Raw genomic sequence first — 24,743 nt, forward strand, 5'->3', positions numbered from 1 at the left:
CATTAAGTACCATCTTGACAGCAATGCTGCTGTGCACTATAGTGGGTTTCACTCAAAGGGGCTGGTGGGGGGGAGGAAATCAATGAAGAAAGAGCGACCTTCCCCCTGGATCTGACAAAGGAAGAAAAAGTTACTTGGAGAAATGTAGAAGAATCCATGGGTACTAAACTGGCGCCCTAGAAACACTGAAGGAAATCCTATGGGGAGAAAGGGAGTGAGGGAGGGAAGGAGGAAAGGGGTAGGAGGGAGAGAGGGAGAAGGGAGGAGGAGGGAAGGTGGGTAGGAAGGAGAGAGAGAGGGAGGGAGGGAGAGAGCCATCATATGAGGCAGTGATACCACTTTTGGGTTACTATCTTAACAATATAAAAATACTAATAGAAAAGTTATATGCAGGGACTGGAGCAATAGCATAGCAGGTAGGGCGTTTGCCTTGCACGTGGCTGACCCAGGTTCGGTTCCCAGTATCCCATATGGTCCCCTGATCACCACTAGGGGTAATTCCTGAGTGCAGAGACAAGAGTAACCCCTGTGCATCACCAGATGTGACCCAAAAAGCAAAAAAAAAAAAAAGAAAAAAGAAAAAGTTATATCCATTTCAATGTTTATGGTAGCATTATTTGCAATACCAAAATTTGGAACCAAATGAGTCAGTTAAAAAACAAAGTGACACATGTATACAGTGGAATACTATATTCTACAAAAAAGCTACAAAAAAAGAGGAAATTTTGCATTTTGCAACAAAATGGGAAAATTACAGGAAATTGTGCAAAACCAAATAAACCAGAATGAAAAAGACAAATAATAGATTATTTCACCAAAGTGTGCAATATAAAGACATAAAATTGATGAAAAGATGAAAATACAAAGATAAACCATGGTAGGGACATAGCTCAATAGGCTGGAGACAGGCTTTGCTTGCAGGAGCCCTGGGCACACTCCCGGGCACCAGATGGTCCCCTGAGCAACACCATGGGCCAGACCGAAGCACAGAAGTTGGAGCAGATTCTCCAACCCACCACTGTTAGATACTGAAAAAAATAATAAACCACTGGAGAGGGGAATAAAAGAGAGAGGCACAAACCTGTGCCACAGGGTGCTGCTCATTGATAGAGCACTTGCGTGGGTAAAGTTCTGGACTCAGTAAATTGGAGCTGACGAAACAACTTCAAGGACTGAGCGCATGCCTGCAAGCAGGAGGCCCAGGTTTGATCCAAGCACCATGCGGCCCTGAGTGGGAGTGAATATAGAGCTGGGAGCAACCCCTGAGCACCGTCAGATGTGGCCCCAAAATCAAAGTGTTATCTTTAAGTGGTGGAAAATATACAAAGGTTAAAAGATGAAATAAGTCATGAGAATGCAATATACAGATAATGACTACTGTTAATATTGGATCATGTATTTGAAAGTAGCTCACAGACTGAGTATTAAAGCTTAAAGTTCCCAGCATGGGGGAAATGTGTGTGTGTGTGTGTGCGTGTGTGTGTGTGTGTGTGTGTGTGTGTGTGTGTGAAGAATGTGAGTTGGACTTATTATAGTGTTTATTCTACAATATATACAAATATATCCAATCCTAATATATATGTATTTTATTCAAGGTTTTTAGAAGCAGATTAATAGTTGACTGCTAGCTCTTAATGGAAGGGAGGAATGAGTAATATACCCAAGAATGCTTCATGGGTATAGTGTTGCAATTTGGGGTAGTGAAATTCCATAGAAGAATGATGATAATTGTGCAACATTGTGAATATATCGTAATGTGCCACTTAGCCACAGAGATGCATTCTGAGAAATATGTCACCGGACAATTTTGTCAAATCTATATAGTATAAACTACTACTCACCTAGGACATATATATATATTATATATATATATATGTATATACATATAGACCATCAATATGCGCGGTTCATCATGATTTTGTTATGTGATGTAAGACTATAGTTAGTACCACAAAACTGTATACTTACAAATAACTAAAATAGCAAATTATGACACACATACTCTATTAAAAAGTTCAAGAATGAATAGCATATATAATTTCTAATTTGTATGAACAGAGACTATGTGATCATCCTGTATATGTGTATATGTAGTGATATTAAAATTTTCCAAGACAAAAGATAAAGGGGGCAAGGTTATAACAAGTTTTGGTGTTTTTCTATAAAGAATAAGGGGATCTGAGTGATTCCATGAGTATTTATATATGTAGGTATGCATATTAACGTGTATATGCAGAAATTCTCTATACAACTAGGAATTCGTCCAATGGTGACTTCTCTTTGGTAAGCAATTTGATAACTTCTAATTATTTAATATTAACATATGTTTCTACTCTACATTTTAATTACTATATGTCCCTAGATAAATCAGTGCTTCCTAACAGAAGTTTCTACAATAACAGAAACCATCTACATTTAACCTGTAGCAGATGGTCTATGTATATTATCAACATATGTGGTCTATTGAGGATTTAAAACATAAATGAAGGTGGGAGCAACAGGACAGTGGGTAGGGGTTTGGCTTTGCACATGGCTAATCCAGGTTTGATCACTGGTATCCAACAGGGTGCCCCATTCACTACCAGGAGCAATTCCTGAGTGTAAAGCCAGAGTATCTCTGGGAGTTCCCCCCAACTCAGTAAAAGCAAATAAAAAAAAACATAAATAAGGAAAAACATTATTTTTATGATTAAATGTATATTTCTTTTTTATGTATGTATATGTCTTACAATAGTATCAATATTATTTTTATACTTGCAGTGCTATTATGCCACATCCACCACCAGATTGCAAACATCCACCACCATCTCACTAGATTCCTCCACCATGTGCCCCAACTGTAGATCACAGTCCTACTCACCCTATTTTAGTTTCCACTGGTGACTTGTCTATTCCCCTGCTTTGTTTTCTACATCTCTATATGGAGCATAAGCATAGCCATCTAGTACCTGGTATTTTCTTTCTGGCTCACTTCACTTAATATAATACCCTTCATATTTCATCCACATTGCAGAAAACTAGATTTCATCTTTTCTCATTGCTGAGTATTAACCTAGTCACACAGACTAGGCTATATATATATACACACACACACAATTGTTTTAGCCACTCATCTTAAGCTGGGCTTTGGGTTGTTTCCAGATCTTAAACATTATAAACATAGTGTGTGCTTCATGTTATTTTACTTAACTTTATTGTTTGAATAAAATCTAAATAGCCACAAGTGGGCACAACTAAATGTGATAGTTACTACATTGGACACTTAATCCTAGATTTTACCTAGAATCTGGTAAAATAGACTTTTAGATTGTATATTGTTATGATTAGGGGGATTGGGGTGGGACACACTTGGCCACACTCAGTATTTACTCCTGGCTATGTGCTCAGGGGACCATACAGGGCGTATCAGGGATTGACCCTAGTTGCTGTGCATGGTAAGCAAACACCTTACCCTCTGTGCCAGCTTTCTGGCCACAGACTGCATGTTTTGTATGTACGGGAAACCCTCACTCAACACTGTTGAAAGGTTTGCAGAAATTGTGACTTTAAGCAAAATGATGTCCATTTCCTTCAGAAGAATTTTTTGTCTCATCAATGTTATAATAAAATGACGATGAACAGACATTAATCAAGGGTAGAATATAATTTCAACAGTGAAAAAGATGAAGAACAATATGTATTAATAGGGATAAATTAAAGAGCAATGTTAAAGGAAAAAAGGCAGGTTCAGACAAATAAAGCATTATACAAAGATTAAAAAGAGATAAACAAATACCATACATTTCTTAGGGATATATGTATATGAGGAAAAATATGTCATTATCCCAATAATCTCTATTACTTTCAAAGAAACAGTAATTATGGGTCTCATTGCTGCAATAATTAGGCCTATTCCAGGATCTCAAACCATGTGCTAAGAGTATCAGACACTGAGGGGCTGGAGCAATAGCACAGCGGGTGGGGCATTTGCCTTGCACGCAGCCATGCGCACGCACGCGCGCGCGCGCGCGCGCGCACACACACACTCACACGAGATTCCATTATATAATTAAAAAAAAAAAACCAAAAGGCATCTTCAAAGATAAAACACCACTGACCAAGCAAGTGGAAGAAAAGATAAACAAATGGGACTACATTAAGCTAAAAAGCTTCTGCACCTCAAAGAAAACAATAACTGGGATACAAAGACAGCCTACGGAATGAGAAAAAAAAAATTTACTCAACACCCATCTGATGAGGAGTATCAAAGATAAATAAGGCACTGTAGAACCTTATAAGAAAAAAAATCCAACACTATAAATAATGGGGAGAAGAGATGAACAGACACTTCCTCAAAGAAGAAATACAAATGTCCAAAAGGCACATAAAAGCCCTTTATCACTAATAATCAGGGAAATACAAATCAAAACAACAGTAATCACACCATATCAGAGAGACTGGCACACATCAAAAAGAACAAGTGCAACCCAAAGCTGGCTCGAATGCAGAAAGGAACTCTCATTACTCTCATCTCCTACCCACTGCTGGTGGGAATGCTGACTGATTCAGCCTTTTTTGGAAAACAATATAGACATTCATCAAAAACTAGAAATTGGGCTTTCATTCAGTCCAGCAATATGGCTCCTGGAAATATACCCTCATGATCACGATCACGAAATCTCGTTAATTGTTGATTTCTCCAGTGGGCTCAGTAACCTCTCCATTCATCCTTTCCCTGAAATTTTAGAAGTCTCTCTTGACTCGGCCCTCCCAATGATGTTGTACTGGAGGATCTTTCAGGGTCAGGGGAATGAGATCAGCTTGTTACTGGATTTAGCATATGAATACACCATGGGAAACTTGCAAGGCTGTCCCATGTGGGCAGGAAACTCTCAGAAGCTTGCTAGTTTCTCCCAGAGGGAGAAGTAGGCTACAAGATATCGCATGTCCGTGAAGCGGCTGCGTGCTTCTGGGAGCTTGCTTTTAAGTCTCTGGATGTTAGCCGTTGATGGGATTACACACACCTGGGTTCCTCTGCCGGTACCTTCATGCATGAGGCCTGTCTGAATGTGCGGAACGTGGGACCTCGAGCATGGCTGTAGCTAGGTTCAGGTGGTCTTCAGCCGCTGGGAGCTCTGCTTGGGGTGGGGAGGGAAGCTGGAGCCCATCCCCTCTGAGGGGACCCAGGAAAGACAGCCAGGCGTGCGGGCAAGAGACTTTCTGAGGAAATATACCCTAGGGGCCCAAAAAATATACAGCAGAAAAGCCATCTGCACTTCTATATTTATTGCAGCACTATTCACAATTGCCAGAATCTGGAAACACCCCAAGTATGTAAGAAGAGAGGACTGGATAAAGAAATTATGGTACATCTAAACAATGGAATACTACACAGCTGTTAGGAAAACAAAGTCATGAAATTTACTTATACATGGATGGACATGGAGACTATTATGCTGAGTGAGATGATTAAGAGAGAGAGGAACCGACAGAATGATCACACTCATTTGTGGAATATATATATACACACATATATATATATATGTATATATATGTATGTATGTATGTATTAAAAATGAAAAAAAAAAACAGTATAAGAATAATACCCAAAGACAGTAGAAAGAAGGGCCAGAAGATCGGTCCATGGTAGGAAACTTGCCACAAGTTATGGGGAAGTGAAGTTAGAACAGAGAAGGGACCACTATAACAATGATTGGAAATCATCAATCTGGACAAGAACTGAGTGATGAAAGGAGTAAACTGATACACATGATAACCTTTCAGTAACAGTACTGCAAACCACAGCGCCTAAAAGGAGAGAGAGTGAGTAAGAAAGAGGAATAGAGAAAGAGTGAGAGAGAGGGAGGGAGAAAGAGTAAGAGAGAGGGAGGGAGTGAGAGAGAGATGGAGGAGGAATGAAAGAGTAAGAGAGAGAAAGAGAGAGAAGAAAAGTATCTGCCCTAGACACAGGCTGTGGGGGACAGGGGCAGAACTGGGGACACTGGTGGTGGGAAATGTACACTGGTGAAGGGACAGGGGTTTGGGTGTTGAAACATTGTATGGCTGAAACACAATTATGAACAAGTTTGTAACTGTATTTCACTGTGATTCAATAAAAAAAGAGGAAAAAGTATTTTGTCTCCTTAAACTTACAGCTTGTCTGGGAGGAGTCACTGGAGAAACATGCCGAGGAACGCTCACTTGCTGTCTAGGAACTTTTGCTTGATTTTTGTTATCTGATCTAAAAGATACAAGGTTTTTTAATTTATTACTATTAAAACTTTCCTATATGACATATACTTTATATCTTCCCAAATACAGAACGGTAGTGGTGAAGATTAAGATTACAGCTAAAATTACTGTTTTTAATCTTCACATTACAAGTTTTTTTTTTTTTTTTTTACTTTTTGGGTCACACCCGGCGATGCACAGGGGTTACTCCTGGCTCTGCACTCAGGAATCACTCCTGGCGGTGCTCAGGGGACCATATGGGATGCTGGGAATCGAACCCGGGTCGGCCGCGTGCAAGGCAAACGCCCTACCCCTGTGCTATCACTCCAGCCCCTCCTTACAAGCTGTTTTTAACCCTATCTTCACAACTGAATAAACTGAAATTCTAAAAAATTATAAAATTTGGTCAATAAGGCCAGTGTTTTAAACTTTAACCTCGTTTCCCCCTAAAATCAGAGAATTAAAACACATTCTCAATCTGAGAATTAGAAAATCCTGGAAGCTGATCACCATTACCTTTTCCTTTTACCAATTAAAGACATTCGAGTGACTACTACTTTTCAATCCCTGCTGACCATGTCAGAAGAAAAAAGAAATAACCCAGAACCCTATTTTCAAATCCACTTCTACAATATGAGCATCATTAATAATTGAAATCTAATATTAATTAAAATGGAAAATCTCTGTACTCATATGTGCGTGATCTCTTCTTCCGGAAGCATCTTCTCTGTAGCTGATCTCTCTTTATGAAGGCAAAGGCAGCAAGCACAATAAGGGGAACTACCAGGAAGAAGAATATCAGGAGTCCGTCCCTCAGCGTGGTATCCTTTTCTAGAGAGAAGAATTTACATTAATGGTCATTAAGTTAGATGTCAACTCATAGAAACAAAAGGATGGTAATTATAAATAATTTACAGAAGTCTTCACACTTCAAAAATTAAACAAATATAAATAAATAAAAGGCAAGGAGGTGTTTTGTTCATATCTTATCCCTGGATACTTTGGTCTTGCCTACCCCTAAGTAATAAAATATATCGGTTTCATATAATTCTATAGAATGCATTCTCAAGATATAAGAATATTCACAGAAGAGCACCCATCTCTTTTCACTTCTCTGCATCTTCCCAAATCATATAAAGAGATCCATCTCATTTTATATACAAAACTACAATTGAAAGATGACCTATCATTTAATCTGTACCCTAGATACTTTTATATTTTTGAGGCATGGAGAGAGGTTGTGCTTATTCAAGAGTAACTAAAGGATTATTCCTGAATCTGTGTTCAGGAATTGCTCAGGAGACCATATGTGTTGCCAGGGACAGAACTAGGGCCAGCTGCATGCAAGGTAAGTGCTGAACCCCTTACCCTTTTTTCTCCAGCTCTGTTACTTTTATTTTTGCTATTTCAAAAATTACTATGACAAGTTATATTGTAGGTAGGTTATATGGATGTAAACAGATCTATGGAATAATTCAAAAACTCTGAACTGCTGTATCAGAGGATAGGCACATTCACCATTTTCTAAAGAGATAGACCAAAGGGCTGGGAAGTGTGCTCATAAGTGGGAGGTCTGGGTTTCATCCCTGACACTGCATGGTTCTCGTTGCCTTACCCCACCCCCAGAAACAAGTCAGGAGCAGCCCCCAGGATACCACCAGGTATAGTCCCAAAACAATCTCCACCCCCCCTCCAAAAAAACCCAAACTTTGGGGCCAGAGCAATAGTACAGTGTGTTGGGCATTTGCCTTGCACTCGCCTAGCCTGGGTTCAATCCCCAGGATCCCATATGGCCCCCTGAGCACTACTAGGAGTAATTCCTGAATACAGAGCCAGGAGTAACCCCTGAGCATTGCCGACTGTGACCCAAAAAAGCAAACCAAGTAAATAAATAAAAAATAAAGCAAATGCATTTAAAAAAAAAATCATCACACTCTTATATACAATGTCAGTTTTTGATCTTTGCCAAGTTGGTGGATGAAAAGTAAATCTTTATACAATCAATTTTCATTTGCATTTCTCTATGGTGAGAGTTGAGCAACTTTTCATGTTAAAGGAAACTGCATTTTTTTCTGCTCCAACCGTTGAGATTTTTCTACTAAACTACTTGGGTTGTTTTGTCTTATTTTGTTTTATTTTTCAGATTCTAAAAGCTCTTTTGTACATATTTGGGAGATTAGACTTGTACCTACTATGAGTTGAAAACATTCCCCTCACTGTCATTTGTGTTATGTAACGTATAACATAATGATTATCCTTATCTGGACAAAGGTCAGGGGAGAGTACTAAATGACACTGGTGCAGGGAAGTGGTCACTCTGTAGGAAAATGGAATGCTGAAATGGGCAGGGCAGGCCAGGCACCTGGGGACATTGGTGGAGTGACATGGACACTGAGGTTGCAACTTTATTGCCTGAGACTCAATCATGAATAACTTGGTAATGTTGTAATTCACTGTGTTTCAATAAAAACAATTATAAAATAAAATAAATTTTTGAAAAATCAGGTTGAGAGTGGTGATAGGAATGACCCAATGTGATAGTGGGGTTATGCTCAGGATCACATGTGTAACAAGCACGCATTCCAGTCCTCCCAGTGATCTCCCTATCCACATCAGTTTTACTTTACACAGCTTCTGGATTTTAAATCTTATTTTAACTTTTAAATAGTTACTAGTATAAATTTCTGTTTTATATTGTTTCATATAATTATAGGCAAAATATGAACAGTATTAATAATCTGAAATCTTCCTCATAATGCAAAGCTATGTATGATATTACATGGAAAAATATTTGACCCAAATTCTAAAAAAAGTATAGAATATAAAAGCAAGCTTGAGGGGTCAGGAAAATTGCTGCAAGGGCCTGAGCACATGTCTGGCACCTGCATGCAGCGCTGCCTGACCCCTGTCCCTGGACACAGTCCTGGTGTCCGGGTGCCTACGGGAGTGGCCCTGAGGCTCCTGAGAACCAATGTGGAAGCCCTCCGAAAAAGCAAGGTTGGTATATTATCTTATACCTACTAACAAGTACACAAGAGTTAAGTTAAAACCTACAATGATGGCAAGGCTATGGTGAAATTAGTATTTTCATACTCTGAATGACATTACACAATTCAATTCGAATTTTTCTTAAGAACCATAAAAAAGGGGTTGGAAAGAGGGTCCAGCAGGTGAGATGCTTTCCTCGCACTCAGCAAATTCAGGTTAGATCCCAGTGTCACATACAGTCCCAAAGCACCACCAGGAGTGGTTTGGTGTAGCCCCTAATCAAAAAGTAACTTTTCATTTTGTTGTGTTTTTTTGCTTTTTGGGTCACACCTGGTGATGCACTGGGTTTACTCCTGGCTCTGCACTCAGCACTTACTCCTGATTGCTGAGCGGTGCTTGGGGAATCAAATGGGATGCTGGGAATCGAACCCGGGTCAGCTGCATGCAAAGCAAACACCCTACCCGCTGTGCTATCACCCCAGCCCCCCCAAAACAATTTTTAAGAAAGAGCCATAAAAGGAATTATATCCTTCAATCTAATCATTACTGGTGATTTCTCCTTCAACTGGAAAATCAAATGCATCAAGTATTAGAGTGCACTAAAAAGATATGACTATATATTTTAAAACTTTAAAAGTCTAAATGCTAAATAATTTAAAAGGCTATATCAAGTAGGGAACAATCACTCAATAAAATGATACACAGCCAAATAGACATATGTAACTGCAATTCCCAAAGAAGAGGAAAGCTTTAAGGCAAAAAAAAATAGCTACAAGATTTTACAACTGAGGTAAAAATCCACAAAGGCACAAATATAAAAAATTCAACAAATCCTTCTGCCCTTCCCTGGTGGTCCTGTAGTTAGGATTTGGGCTCTCACAACAAAAATTCTACAAATCACCAAACATTAAAAACTGGAGATACACCAGAGAGCGGACCGGCAGGAAAAACCCATGACTGAGATCTTCAAGCCTGCTTGATTCGGGGCTGGGCCTCCTTCCACTAGGTCCCCAGCTTTCCAGAAGCTTGGCAGTCACACCCACAAACTGCCCCTAGCGCCACATAATCTCATCAAAGGCCAAGACCCACAGACTAGAAACTAAAGCTCCCTGAAGAGAATGACACAGAATTTCCTGGACATTATATTCTATCCATAACAAGCAATACAAAACAAATCATCTAGCATTGCCTTTTCGGCAGGTTTGAGTGGTGGTGAGACTGGTGTTGAAATATCGAATGTAATCAAAGTAGAGAGAGTATGGGTGAAATTGTCTGCCACACAAGCAGGGAAAAGATTGGAATGGGGCAGGGGGATGCGGGGGGGGGGGGAGTATACTGGGGATTCTGGTGGTGGAAAGTGTGCACTGATGAAGGGATGGGTGTTTGATGATTATATGACTGAAGCTCAAACATGAAAGCTTTGTAGCTGTATCTCGTGGTGAATCAAAAAAAAGTGGGGGGGGAGGAAATAATAATAAAATAATAAAATAAAGTTAACATTCAGAATAGAATAAAAAATAAAAGTAATGCGGAGATCATGCCCAATTCAATCAGCTTAATCAGCAGCTGAATAAATAGTAGTACTTCTACATTATTAAAAATAAAATAAAATAAAATAATAAAAACTAGAGATAACATGAACATCTTACAAGCATCCTAAGGACAAAAGAGACACATTACAAACAAAACACAATCATCCAATAATTAATAATAAAATTAAACCGATGGCCAATTTCTTAGGGGGAAAAAAGACAACAAAATGTAGGAACATCCTTGAGGAAATAAAAGAGGGGCAAACTCGTTAACGGTACACTGAAGTATACTAGTAAACGGTTCTTTGGTAGTCTAAAAAAGATAGGTGGATGACAGACTGGCACGTGAAAAGGTCAACATCATTAGTAATTAAGAAAATACAAATCACAATGAAATGCCACTACCCACCTAGTAGATAACTGAAATGAAAAAGACTGACCAAACCAAGTATTGAAAAAAAAAAAGTGGAAAAATCGAAACCCTCTCATTCAGCAGGGTAAATGATACAACATAAAATAATCCAGCCACTTAGACAAAGAGTTTGGCAATCACTCTAAACAACTGGGGAGGGGGGACACACACATTTGGCGGAACTCAGGTCTCACTCCTTTCTTTGCCCTTGGGGATCACACCTGAAGGCCTCAGAGGACCAAATGGGATATCTGTGATTGAATGCAGATTGGCAGCATGCCAGGCAAACTCCCTACCCACTGTACTATCATTCCAGTCCAAACTTAAAATATTAAACCTACTCCAACTCTAATTATTCTACCTAATTCTCATCCAACAGAAATAAACATGTTTTCACGAGAAAGACTGGTGTATAAAAAGTTAATTCATATTCTACCCAGTAATAAAAACACACAGTCTCCTAAGTAAGATTCTTGTTTCTTAGAGGCACATTAATTCAGAGTGAGAAAGTAAGGAAAAATTCAAAGAGGAAATAAGACATAAAATGAAAACGATGAAAAAATTAAACATAATTTTAAACCAAAATTATGATATCAAACCAAAGAGTTCTGAGGGAATCTCTAAGGGAATCTGAGGGAATCTCTAAGCAGAGGGAATCGAAGAAGTTCCCATGCCTTACCCATAGCAACAAGAGGCTAGAGGTTAAGTGAAGGACAGATGATGCCTGCCATCTAATCCACATTAAGGAGTTTTGGACTTCATTCTAATAATAATGCAGAACTGAATCAATCATTTTTGTCTAGCTTTGGGCCACAGCCACAGTGCTGCGGGTACGCCGCATCCGAGCCCAGGTTCAATGCTGCCGTGCTCGGGAGACACACGCCCCAACCTCTGAACTGCCTGGGCCCAGGAACTAGAGTTAAAGAATACTGACATACTAAGAACTGAATTATTGAAGGAAAATATCAAAACACTTCTGAAGTGTAAAACATGGATTATAACTGGAAAATTGTCCCCCTAACAAAAACCTCAAGGTCAAGATAGTCCCTCTGGGTAATAAAAGTTTAGATAAGGGGGTAATAAACAGGGGGGGAATAATAGAATAAAACTACAGAATACATTAAAAAATTAGAATTTAACTATCTAGGATCTTTTAGATATAGAGGGCAACATAAAAGCAAGAGTAAGTTAGGAAATCATCACAACTTATTTTGAGGGTGCCTGCTGATGGGCCACGTGGAATATCTGTCCCTCTGCTCTCAATGTACCCACTGAATGTTGATGTGCTACCAACTGTCCTTAATGTCTCTGTCAATTAAACAATGTCTCGTATATTGGGAACCTGTGTCAGGGAGTGATACTGTGTCAGATCTGGGAGATCTGAGTGATACTGTGTCAGATCTGGGCCATCTGGGAGCTATCCTCTGGCTTCTAAGGAGACCCTTTTAAAACTTGTATAGTCCTTGAGTGCTGGTCTCATTCTCTGTGACCAACTGAGGTTGGAGAGGGCCTAAGGTGCCAATCCAATAGGCTTTATGATGATAAGTTGCCACAAAAAGCAAGAATTTTATTTAAGAGACTATTACGTACATCCAGGCAAAAAACTTAAAAATCAATGCACTGTAGCACTGTCATAGCACTGCCATCCCATTGTTCATCAATTTGCTTGAGTGGGCACCAGTAACATCTTCATTGTGAGACTTGTTACTGTTTTTGGCATATTGAATACACCACGGATAGCATGCCAGGCTCTGCCATATGGGTGAGATACTCTCGGTAGCTTCCCAGGCTCTCCGAGAGGGACGAGGAATCGAACCCAGGTCAGCTGCATGCAAGGCAAATGCCCTACCCTCTGTGCTATCGCTCCAGTCCTTAAAAATTAATAGAAGTACTAGATAAGATCCGGAGCTGCTGAGCGCTAAGACTACGCTCCTAAAGACTATGATCAAAGAGGTCTTCTAACCCATTTTGGCACCCAGAGCGGCTTCTTACAGAAATGCATCTGGACTGTGAGCTGTGCTACAACTCGGTGCTGCCTGGGGATGGACTTTTCCTCTCCACCCAGTTTTTCTGCACAGAAAATGGTGGCAGCAGCAATATCCACGTGGCTAGAGCCACCTTTTAAGACTCCCAACCCAGAGGTATGAATTTTGCAGTTTTGTGGCTCATAGGCGATCATGGGAAGTGGGCGTTACCGGCATGCCCTCAGCCCAGATAAGATCTGGAGCTGCTGCTCGAGAAACAGACCCTCTGTTCCTAAAGACTATGATCCAAGAGGTCTTCTAACCCATTTTGGCACCCAGAGCGGCTTCTTACAGAAATGCATCTAGACTGTGAACTGAACTAAAATATCAGAAATCCAAATCTGCGCAGCCGCTGTTATGGCCGCGCAAGCTCATAGAATCTTCATTCTCAGCAATGAAAAGAAATTATTAAATTGCTTGAAGATCTTTTCAGCAGGCCTGATTGTTGGGAGAAAATTCCAAACAATAATAGTGAGTTCTCTATTGAAATATTGAATGTATTCAAAGTATAGAGAGAATAAAGTGAAGATCATTAGCTACTTAGATGGGGGCTGGATGGAAGGGGGGTATTTTGGGGTTCTTGGTGGTGGAACATGTGCACTGGTGAAGGGATGGGGGTTCAATCATTATATGACTGAGACTTAAACCTGAAAGCTTTGTATTTTTTTCACAATGATTCAATAAAATAAAAACTTTAAAAAAATTGATAGAAGTAAAATACAGAAAATTTTGTAAAAACTAGGGAGCAGAATCAACATAATGTATAAGTGAAGTGGGGGGTGGGGAAAGGTACAAGAATGATTTCTGATGTATGTCACTGAAAGGTCAAATCAATCTTCTTATTACTTGCCATTATATGTTGGTCCACTATCCACGCTTCCTCCGTATCCTTTATTCTCGCAATCTGGGGGAGCCCAGCCATTTTCACAGTGACAATTCTTATTGCTATTACATACCTTCAAAACAATCAAAATACAACTTTTGTTAGTTGTGAAAGTTTCTCCAAATCATTCTTTCTCAAGAATAGAAACCAAAGGAAAAGAGACTAAAATCATACAAATCCAAAAACATCCTTTGTAAGAATCTGAAAAGCTCACCAAGGGGATATGGTGCCACCAGCAGGTCAACCTGTACCTATGGGGCAAGTGCATCAACAGCCTGACGGTGACTTCACACTTCCTCATACCCCCAAATTGCCACTGTGCCTTTGGCCAGACCCCAACAACTTGAGGCCAAGTTTACCAAGAAATTAAAAAGCCAAAAGTTAGGTATGTGGGAGCCACACCCACAAACCACCTCCAGCTCAGTTATACAAGCTCATTTATTGGCCTTATTTCAAAGACCCATAAATCTCGAAAGAGATCAAAAGCCGCAGTTAGGGCCAGTGGTGCGGCATGTTTTGGGCAAGCAGGTGCGCCCTGCAGTGCATATGCCAATATATTTCTCTGGAAAAGATGGAAACAAGGGCCATGATCCCGAGACTCACAAAGAATCTCCAAACTGAACAGCTTGCTGCAGAGATGCCTCCGGACTTTAAGTCAGGCCCACTTTACCAGGGTGCCTCAGACGGGGGCAGGCATCGTCCCTCCACCTGCCCCCTAAAGACCCCGGCGGCCGCCAACTTCCAGAACCCAATGAGAACTACAGGTACAGGGTCCAGTGACAGCAAACTCCAGGCCTCAAGGGATAAAAGGATAGGGGATGGTTCCCAAACTCAAACGGGAAAGCTCTGTAACTATATCTCACGGTGATTAAAAAATAATAGTAAGAAGAAAACATAATAAAATAAAATTAACATTCTGAATAAAAAAAGTAATGTGGATTTCATGCTCAATTCAATCAGCTTATCAATGGCTGAATAAATAGAAGTACTCCTACAATAAAAAAGAGAAAGAAAGAACAACTCACAAGATATCAAAATTCCATCCTATTTAAAAGTTGTAAAAAAAAAAAAAAAGTTGTTAAAGTCTTGTAAAGTCTCATTAAATTCTCAGAAAAAAAAAAATCTCATTATTCAGCACTTTTGTAAGCAAATTAAAAGAGATCATTACTTACCCCATGTCCATGACATTTTTTCTGAATATCACAGTCATAATTCAGAACAGAAGCATTTACACATTGAAAATTTCTACAGATCTGTGAAAAAAAAAAAACCTAATAAATACGGAAAATTGGAACACAGTAATAAAGAACGCAGAGAAAAAGACCAAGGCACGGATTATTTCACTGGTGAATTCTTAAAAACTTCCAAGGGTCAGTTAATAGTCATTTATATTTTTGAAAACATAGGAAAACAGTGAAACAAGGAAGAACTAATGATTTAAAGGAAAAGGAAAGAACCAAAAATAAAAGTAAGATCATAATCATTCCATACAAATACAGATGAGGGAATTATACTGAAAATATTCACAAAATGATTTTTTTCCAAATCAAAAGTTACCAGATATCATAATACCACTATGATAAGAAAGGCTCAATAATATCAAATAAATTTAAAGAAGTTTATGTCAGTTCTCAAGTTTATAAAAAATCTCTCTAGATTGCCAAAGGATGGCCTCAGAGCAAGAATCTTCTCTATGTTTACTAAAATAAAGAAAATCTTGGAAAACATTCACTAAGCTTGAATAGAAACTGATGGGAAAAAATAAAAAATTCAAATAGAATTAAAGGATATAAAGAATAGAGCAGCAAGTCACAGTGGCAAAATGGAGGAAGCCTAAAACCAAATGAATATCAAAAACAAAATACAAGACATAACTAAAGGGTCCGAGAGATGATACAGAGGGTAGAGCACTTGCCTTGATTGAAGCAGACCCAGGCTCAATCCCTAGCACCACATATGGAACCCAAGCGGCGTAAGAAGTGACACTGAGAATAGAGGTAGGAGTAAGCCCTGAACACAGCCAGCTGTGACTCAAACAGACAAAAAACAAAAAGGGAAAGAGGAAACGATTTTTTTTAATGAAAAAGTAATATATTTAATGGACAATGGCAAGTGAAATCATCTCTGAATCATATGAATACCATGTCACCCTGACTTCCCCTTGAATACATCACATCCTGACTGGCAGAGAACCTTGCCAGCCCGTGCTGTGAATGGAAAAGGTTGAGTTGTTCTTGGGTCTAGGAGTAACTACTATGAAATCATCTTTTAGAGGATGGGGGCTTGATTTGGGGACCATATGTGACAGTGCTCAAGAACTTGAAGCATGGGCTCCAGCATGTATAACATGCACTCTAGCTCTTTGAACTATCTACCCGACCCTACCATAAAAAATTAGCATTTTTTTTTTGAGGGGAAGCCATACCCAACAATGCTCAGGGCTTACTCTATGCTCAGAGATTACTCCTGGCAAGGCTCAGGGGACCTTATGGAGTGTCCAGAATCAAACCCTGGTTGGTCACATGGCAAAGCAAGAGCCGTACTTGTTGCATTATCTCTCCAGACCCTATAAAGCAGTCACTTTTTTGTTGTTGTTTTGGGGGTCACATCTGGTAGTGCTCAGAACTTGCTCAGGGACCTCATCTGGTGGGGGCCAGGGATCAAACCAGGGCTAGCTTACATCCAAGGCAGGTGCTTCACTGCTGGACTATCGCTCCAGCCCCTTAAAAAGTGGCCTTTAAATACCTTATCATAGGCGAGAGATGCACATAGGGCTGGTGTGCGTGCTGTATGTGTTGGAGCCCAGGTTCCCGTTCTAGCCCCCATTCACATGGTGCCTCGCGCCCCACCCAGAGCAAGCCCTTTCCCCAAAATTCCTGTTGGAAGTAGCCCTGTGCACTGCTGGGTATGATCAAAAAAACCACAAAACAATCCAGAGAGATAATTCAGCAGTTACTTGACTTTCACATGGCCACTGATCCAGGCTCAATCCCTGAGTAGTACAGTTAGTTTTGGCCCCCAAATAACAACTCTCTATGTAATAGCTATTGTTGATAACAAACAACAACAAAAATATTCATATGTATACATGTGTATGTATACATTTACCTTCCACACAGCCAACCTAGGTTCGATTCTTCTGTCCCTCTCGGAGAGCCCGGCAAGCTACTGAGAGTATCCTGCCCGCATGGCAGAGCCTGGCAAGCTACTTGTGGCTTCAATATGCCAAAAACAGTAACAACAAGTCTCACAATGGAGATGTTACTGGTGCCCGCTTGAGCAAATCGATGAACAACAGTGTTACAGTGCTACAGTGTATATGTGTATATATACATATATATATACACATATTTGTGTGTGTATATATAGTGACACTTGGTTTACTTATATACATATATAAGCCTTTTGGAGAGCCTGGCAAGCTACTGAGAGTAGCATGGGCAGAGCCTGGCAAGCTACCCGTAGCATATTCAATAAGCCAAAAACAGTAACGATAGGTCTCATTCCCCTGACCCTGAAAGAGCCTCCAATTATTGGGAAAGATGAGTAAGGAGAGGCTGCTAAAATCTCAGGGCTGGGAGGAATAGAGACATTACTGGTGCCCACTCGAGTAAATCAACAAACAATGGGATGACAGTGATACAGTGATACCAGAAATGGAAAAGTGGCTAGTGGGAGAGACAGTAGCTGAGAGCTTCTCCAGTGTGAGGACAGAACTGTGCACAAATCCAGGAGGCCCAGAGTACCAAACAAGGTAGGCTCGAAGAGAACACCATGTAGCAGAGAGAAGACTAGGGAAGTAAAACCTCAAGCAAGGGAAATAACATAATTCAATAACTTTTAAATAAAACTCTATGGAAAGGGAATAGAATAGTATATTCACTGGCATCCCATTGCTTATAGATTTTGCTCGAGTGGGCACCAGCAATGTTTACATTGTGAGACTTCTTATTACTGTTTTTGGCATATCAAATACACCACAGGTAGCTTGCCAGGCTCTGCCATGCGGGCGAGATACTCTCAGTAGCTTGCCGGGCTCTCTGAGAGAGGCAAAGAAATCGAACCCAGGTCGCTGGCGTGCAAGACAAACACCCTAGCCACTAGGCTATCATTCCAGCCCCAAATATATTCAAAATACCAAAAAAAGAAACTTCAACCAAGAGTCTTCTATCTTGCAATGTTGCCATTCAGATTTGCAGAAAGGATCAACATCTCTGAATGCCAATGGGAGGAATTCTCCTTTCAAAAAGACCAATTCTGGGACTGGAGAGATAGCACAGCGGGTAGGGCGTTTGCCTTGCACGCGGCCGACCCGGGTTCAAATCCCAGCATCCCATATGGTCCCCTGAGCACCGCCAGGGGTAATTCCTGAGTGCAGAGCCAGGAGTAACCCCTGTGCATCGCCAGGTGTGACCCAAAAAAGCAAAAAAAAAAAAAAAAAAAAAAAAAAAGACCAATTCTTCTACCAAAGTGACTGGATGGATCAGGAAACAAAATATAACCTTTTGTACCTTGCAAAAAATACTTGAATTCATATGATCAAGGCAGGCTCAAAGTGAAAAGACAGAAGACAATCATGCAAGTCACAGGCAGAGTAAAAAAAAAAGGCAGGGATAACTATACTTCTATCAGAGCAACCGAAAGTAATAAGATAGGAATGAATATTATATACTGTTGTAGTAAGAGATAGGGATGGATATTATGTACTTGTAATAAAAGACAGAGGTGGATATTATATACTTGTTAAGGGAGCAATAGACAAAGATTTAATTCATCAACACATATGTACCAAATAAAGGGGCAGCAAAGTTTATAAAGAACTGCTAACAGACATCAATCACACTTATGGCAACACAGTAACAATGAGAACTGCAACACACTATTTTCTTCACTGGCCAGATTAACCAAATAGACTATTAGTAAGGAAACAAGAGTCCTATTGAGATATTAGAACCAGGATAAACTGACATATACAGGACCATCCAGCCTGAAAAGTTCATTCAGCCGTAAAGAATTAGTACACGTAGACTATTCTCCAGGATAGACGTATTCTGGGGCATAATTAAAATATCCATAACAATAGAAAAACAGAGATCATACCAAGATAGTCTCAGACTACTATGCCACAAAGGAAGAAATTAACCATCAAGAGAAAGTGGGGGAAAACATTACAAAAATGAGCAACATTTTTGTAAATACTAGGTCAAAGAGGAAATCAAAGAACAAATCAAAAGATTGCTTTAAAAGAAGGAAAACGAAGAAATAAACTATCAGAACATATGAAACATACAAACAGCCAAACTCAGGGGGAAGTGTATAGCAATACAGGCTTCTGTGAGGAAAGAAGAAAGGTTCCAAACAGTAGCCTAACTGCACAGGGACTGGAGTGATAGGACAGCAAGTAGGGTGCTTTCCTTGTAGGCAGCCAACCAGGGTTTGATCACCAGCATCCAATATGGTTCCCTGAACACCACCAGGAGTGACCCCTGAGAGCACAGCCAGGAGTTAAACCTAAGCTTTGCTGGGTGTGGCCAAAAAATAAATAATAATAATAATCTAAATACACAACTTGAGAAAATAAAACAACAAAATGAACCCCAGAATCTATGGAAGGAAAGAAGTAAAAAAATAAAAATTAAAGCAGAAAACAATGGTAAAGAAATCAAGAAACAATACAAAGGTCAATGAAACTGGGAGCTTGATTTTGAAAGAATAAGATTGCCAAAGCCCTTTGATAAGACTCAAGTTATACTATATAGCAAAAGAAATCACAACAGCATGGTGCTGACTGGAATAAAGATATACTGTCTGACTGATGGATTAGAATTGAGAGTCCAGGGGCTGGAGCGATAGCATAGCGGGTAGGGCGTTTGCCTTGCACTCGGCCAACCCAGGTTCGATTCCCAGCATCCCATATGGTCCCCTGAGCACCGCCAGGAGTAATTCCTGAGTGCAAAGCCAGGAGTAACCCCTGTGCATCGCCGGGTGTGACCCAAAAAGCAAAAAAAAAAAAAAGAAAGAAAAGAATTGAGAGTCCAGAAGTAAACCCTCAGATCTGTGGATAGTTAATTTACAACAACAAATGATAACTGCATGTAGTGGAGCAAAAGACTCTTCAATATATGATGGTGGTAAAACTGGATAAACACATACCAAAAAATAAATAAATTGTACCCATATTTTGCACCATATACAAAAGTTAATTCAAAGTGCATGGTCTCAATCATCTGTGGCATACTGAGTAACAAAAAAAGAATATACATATATCAACTGATAAGTGTTCTGGGCAATGAATTATAGAACTGAGAACATCAGGTTGTGGTGCAATGATAAAATCATAAAGCAAACTAAAGGTGATATTGGGGCACTGGTGGGGGTTGAGGCACTTTGGTGGTGGTGAAGAGAGGTAACTGTAAACCAAGACTATAAATGCCAACAACATTGTAAATGTATAACCAAAACTATAATAGCTCATTTTTTTAAGATAGTGGTGGATGATTGTGGAAACCTTGGTTGTGCTACAATAATTATGTAGATCAGAATTTGAAAACATTCATGCTGTTATAACCATATTATCTAAACTATAATAATAAAAATAAATAGAAAAGTGTAATGATAAAAATATATCTACAAGGAAATACAAACATATCATTATAGACTTACACATAGCATATTAATATATATTATAAAGTACAGAGTATATACTATTTAATATGCATACATATATGTGTATTTTTTTACATTTCAGAATTACAAAAAATATCATTTTACACTTTTCTTAATTTAGCCCTGGAATCCTTCTGTATGTCTAATACACATACATTTTCATTAGAAAATCATATTTTAAATTATATTCTGAATTTAAGTATGCAAACTGCTACTTGGCTGTTTCTGCTTCTACACCCTCTCAAGGTCATAGGTTTAGGTACGTGCATACACATTCACATACACATAGCTGTAGCAATCTCTACATCTTCTACACCCTCTCAAGGTCATAGGTTTAGGTACGTGCATACACATTCACATACACATAGCTGTAGCAATCTCCATATCTATCTACAGATACGTATGTATATATATGCATATATTTGTTTGTTTGTTTCTTTGGGGGTTTACAATCAACAGTGCTCAGGGTTTACTACTGGCTCTGCTCCCAAGGATCACTCCTGGCAAGTCTCAGATCCATACGAGGTACCAGGAACAGAGCCTGGATTGGCTACATGCAAGGAAAGTGCCCTGCTCAATGTATTATCCATATTAATACCTTTAGTCCACTCCAGTACAAACTGTACTTTTGTCCTCTCAACATTACTTCAGTTGATACAATTACAAACCTTCTAATATCCTGATTTCTCATTTTCTTGATTTCTTCCACAAACTTGCAATGACTCATATCACTTGCATGAATATATTGAATTATTTTAATTTCATAATGTTTTATAGAATTGTTTCATAAATTAAACACAAATAATTAAATATGCAATTAAAAGAAAATACTAGTTATAACTCCAATGAATAAAGAATTTTGACTTTTTTAAGTATAGAAGCAAAGGGTACACATTCAAGTTGATACAAATGGCCAATATTAAAATAACTTGAGAGCAAAGGGACACGAGCGTACTCTCGGGAAGGTGGGCGGTACCGGCCCTGCTCGCCACTAAGATGTGATCCCGGGGGCCGCACGTGTGCGGCCTCACCGCAGCTGCATCAGCATGACTCCAGAGGCCAGCTAAACTACTTTTGATACTGGCAGCTCCTTGCAGAATGTCTCCAGACTGAGAACTAAGCCTTGGCCCCATGCCTGCCCAGGAGGGGAGAGGTTTCTCTCTCTCTCTGTGTCTCTGTGTCTCTCTGTCTCTCTCTCTGTCTCTCTCGCTGTCTCTCTCTCTGTCTCTCTCTCTGTCTCTCTCTCTCTCTCTCTCTCTCTCTCCTTTTCCTTGCCAGGGGGAAGGGCATGGCAACCACCATACTATGAGGACCACTAATGAGAGATACAAGCCTGCAATGATCCAATTTCTGGAAGAAATTTCCCTGGACTTAGTTGCTAAAATACAGAAATCCAAAACCGCGCAACCTCATATCTCTTCACAGCAGGTCTGACTCTAGTGGGGAACTCCTAACAATAATAGTGAGGTTTTTGTTGAAATGTTGAATGCAACCAAAGTAAAGAGAAAGTAAAGTGAAATTATCAGTTACCCAGGCAGGGGGGGAAGGGTGAGGGTGGGAGGGATGGGAGGTATACTGGGTTGTTTTTTTTTTTCTTGGTGGTAGAATATGGGCACTGGTGAAGGAATGGTTGTTTCAGCATTGTATAACTGAGACTTAAGCCTGAAAGCATTGTAATTTTCCACATGGTAATTCAATTAAAAAAAAAATAACTTGAGTACAGAGAAACAATTATGATCTTAGATTACACTTCAAAAATTTTAAAAGTATCTATAAAACATGAATAACTAATAAATTATTGAGGAAATGAGATAACTCTTGCTGATGGAAGAATTAAAATTGATAAATGTGAGTAGATTAAAAGAAACATGAAATCACAAAACCCATTGCAATAATTCTGCACACCTGATGTTAAAATTGGGGAAGAAGAGTTAAACATAAATAAGATATTTGCAGTTTTAAAGTTACCTGTCCCAGAGGAATCAATGTAAAGCAAAGGGAAATTACTTTACAATTAAGAATCTTGGTAGACATCAATTTAATCATGTGACAAAATTTAACATGACCAGTATTAAACACAAACATTGTGTCTTAAAATGATGTAATGATCAGAATACATCAGCTCAGTGCTTTCTTTCTAATAATGCAGAACTTCAATGTAAAATTGAGAAAGCATCAGACGAGCTCAATTTGAGAGGTAGTATACAGAAGAGCTATAAAGTATCTCCCAAGACAAGGAAAGACTAAAGAACTCTTAAAGTTTGGAAGAGATTAAAATAAGATAATGCATTATGGTATTTTGAATTGAATAAATTAATAAAAATATATTAATAGGTGAAAAAAGATAAAGAAAATTATGTAGTTTAATGGTATTGTTTCAGGTTAATTTCTCATTTACTATGACGTTCCATCTTTTTGTATTTAAAACTAAAAGATAAAACTTAGGTGTTAATTGACATTTATGTGAGAATAGGGGTGTAGACCTTTTTTAAAACATTTAGGCACATAATCTGCAATACTGTCAGTGATGGGACTGGAGTGATAGCGCAGCGGTTAGGACATTTGCCTTGCATGCGGCTGACCTGGGTTTGAGTCCTCCATCACTCTTGGAGAGCCCAGCAAGCTACCAAGATTATCCTGCCTGCACAAAAGAGCCTGGCAAGCTACCCGTGGCATATTTGATACGCCAAAAACAGTAACAAGTCTCACAATGTAGATGTTACTGGTGCCCACTCGAGCAAATCAATGAACAATGAAAGGACAGTGCTATATATATGTGGTATTGCTGTATAAGATACTATGTATATGCAATATTTCATTATATATTCTAGAATTCTATATACACATACATATATACACACTATATACTGCATATTACTTTGTGTAGTTTTTAAGATTCTACTTTATAAATAGAATATATTTTTATTACCTTTCCAGCATCACATCTTGTGCCTTCATTCACCATACCAGGATCTGGAACATCTGATCCCAGTTGAAAATCTACACCCCAACATGTGGTGCTTCCACTGGGACTCTTAATAATAGCAGGCACAATTCCAAACACAGGCATCTCTTCAACGTTCTCACACTGAAGCTTTCCACACAAAGCATTCCTAAACAGGGAAATAACGCAGACATGAAATATAGCCAGCATTACATGCCCAAAGAGAGGTTACACATCTGTGTACGGGCATAATTTGCTGCTATTTAGCTAAAGGGAATCTTGGGTGGGAATGAATATGAGAACAAAAGTAGGTCAAAACAACACTTTATAAATATGGCATAGAACAGAAAAAGAGAATAGAACGCTAGATAGCACAGAGACTTCTTTTCCTATACCTAATCCCTCCCTCCTCACTATCTGGGGCCAAAAAAAAAAGTCTGATAAAGTTAATAAACGCTATATTATAGAAAAAATAATAAATAATAAATAATAGAACCATACCAAAATTTAGATATCCTTTTACAGAACTGTGAAAAGGAGAAAAATGAGTTCTATAATATAAAGTAAAAAAACACTACTTAGTTTAGCTCAATCATAATTATTTAGCAACACTAAAACCAACAGATCCAACTTCAACAAGCAAAATGGGAAATGTGCCTGTCAAGATGACAGGCTGCAGAGGTTGTGGCTGGGGAGGAAACCTGGCAAACCTGGTAAGTGGAAGGGGACACTGGTGGCAGGATGGGTGATCAAAACCCAAATATAAATACCATTGTAAATCATAGTGCTTTAATTAAAATGTATATCTTAATAAATACATACTGAAGAAATAAAATAAAATAAAATCTCCTATGAGCAAAAGTTTTGGTCCCAGTGGGTTCACTGGTGTTCTATCAAACCTTTAATAGAGACTCAGTAACTATATTATTCCTCAAACTTTTCCAAAACATCAAAGAAACAAAACTCCTTCCTGCAGGCTTTTTGAAGTATATATTCTTTGGGTACTGTGCAAATGCCCAAAACAGGTAGGGATACTATTTAAAAAGAAAAGTTCAGGGGCTAGAGCGATAGCACAGTGGGTGGG

At 39.1% G+C, this 24,743-nt stretch overlaps 1 protein-coding gene across 1 annotated transcript in view; it reads right to left on the minus strand.

Moving 5' to 3' along the window:
* ADAM9 (ADAM metallopeptidase domain 9) overlaps window positions 1–24,743 on the minus strand; it is a 121,087-nt gene that overhangs the window by 3,721 nt on the left and 92,623 nt on the right. Inside the window, exons 16-20 of the mRNA XM_055124476.1 lie at window positions 23,645–23,828; window positions 15,222–15,302; window positions 14,017–14,122; window positions 6,900–7,041; window positions 6,133–6,220 (exon numbers count right to left, since the gene is read on the minus strand). Coding sequence (XP_054980451.1) covers window positions 6,133–6,220; window positions 6,900–7,041; window positions 14,017–14,122; window positions 15,222–15,302; window positions 23,645–23,828 — 601 coding nt within the window. The remainder of the gene's footprint in view (window positions 1–6,132; window positions 6,221–6,899; window positions 7,042–14,016; window positions 14,123–15,221; window positions 15,303–23,644; window positions 23,829–24,743) is intronic.

The sequence above is a fragment of the Sorex araneus genome, chromosome 1, assembly GCF_027595985.1.
Source record: "Sorex araneus isolate mSorAra2 chromosome 1, mSorAra2.pri, whole genome shotgun sequence".
In the NCBI taxonomy this organism is placed as follows: domain Eukaryota; kingdom Metazoa; phylum Chordata; class Mammalia; order Eulipotyphla; family Soricidae; genus Sorex; species Sorex araneus.